The following is a 1,159-nucleotide window of genomic DNA, read 5'->3' as shown; positions in this document are numbered from 1 at the left end:
TGGGGCCGGGGGACCGGGTGGGGCCCTAGTTTGCGGGGAGGCTGCTGAGGCTCTGATTGTAGACCCGCGTCGTTTTAGTTAATGCAGTTAAACTTACTGTTTAATGAGGAATACGGAGTAAAAAAAACTTTATGTACCTTAACATTTTATTTTTCTTTCAGAATATATGAAGAAGGAAGGGAAAGTATCCCTGAACATCCGTATCTCTTTGAGGTAAATATGTATGTGAGAATACAGCCATGTAACCTGAGTCTGTATGTTTAGAACATGCAGCCATTGATCAACAGCTGAGATACGCGCGGGAATATCACGTAAAAAGGAAAGTTTACCTCAGCAATACCTCTTTAGATCTGCCTCTACCTCAGGGTAGGGAAGGAGACCCGGGTACCCAGAGTGCCGCCCTCCCGGGGCCATCGCCAGCCTTCACCTCCCTGCGCATTCCTGCGTTCCTCCCGATTTTTTGCACCTGTTAACAGTTCACTTGTTTAAAATGGTTGTAAGGATCAAGTACACGTGAGAGTGTTACTCGGTGGAGGTCGTGCGAGGTACAGAAGGTGGGTGGTACAGCGCGTGGCTGCTGAGAGGAGAGGAAGGAGCTGCTACGGCAGCTGCCCCGAGGTAGTATTTTCATGTGGGCAGTCCAGATCTTCAAACTTGCAACTTCCGATGGCACGCTTTTTATCTAAGTACTTTTATAGGGAATGGGATATATGTATGAAAATGGCGATTGCTTCTAATGGCTTTTGGAACATAGGGATGGCTGGAAAATCTCTAATGCTATTTAATTGTATTAATCTTGGGATTTATACAAGTTTGACAATAGTTTGAAAATAAAATCAGGTGGTTATTTAAAGATACAGCAATGTGAAAAACTGACTAGATGTGAAGAATCAAGTAATACTTCTCTGTGTGTATGCGAAAGCCTGAGTAAATATTGATATTCCTTCATTCTCAAGAACAGGCTTGAGTTATTTAACGTCTCCAAACAGTGTTGTCCTGGTTTTGGCAGGGATAGAGTTAATTTTCTTCCTAGTAGCTGGCATAGTGCTGTGGTTTGGATTCAGTATGAGAATAATGTTGATAACACACTGATGTTTTAGTTGTTGCTAAGTGGTGCTTACACTAGTCAAGGACTTTTCAGCTTCCCATGCCCTGCCAG

The 1,159-nt window shown here is 43.5% G+C and overlaps 1 protein-coding gene across 1 annotated transcript in view; it reads right to left on the bottom strand.

Moving 5' to 3' along the window:
- RPL4 (ribosomal protein L4) overlaps positions 1 to 414 on the bottom strand; it is a 6,973-nt gene extending 6,559 nt beyond the window's left edge. Inside the window, exon 1 of the mRNA XM_009280484.2 lies at positions 361 to 414. Within this exon, the coding sequence (XP_009278759.1) occupies positions 361 to 414 (54 nt within the window). The remainder of the gene's footprint in view (positions 1 to 360) is intronic.
- Between the last annotated feature and the right edge of the window lie 745 nt (positions 415 to 1,159).

Source organism: Aptenodytes forsteri, unplaced genomic scaffold (assembly GCF_000699145.1).
Source record: "Aptenodytes forsteri isolate BGI_AS27 unplaced genomic scaffold, ASM69914v1 Scaffold83, whole genome shotgun sequence".
Taxonomy (NCBI): domain Eukaryota; kingdom Metazoa; phylum Chordata; class Aves; order Sphenisciformes; family Spheniscidae; genus Aptenodytes; species Aptenodytes forsteri.
Note: the sequence above shows the minus strand (reverse complement) of the source record. Positions and strands in the feature narration are given on the sequence as shown.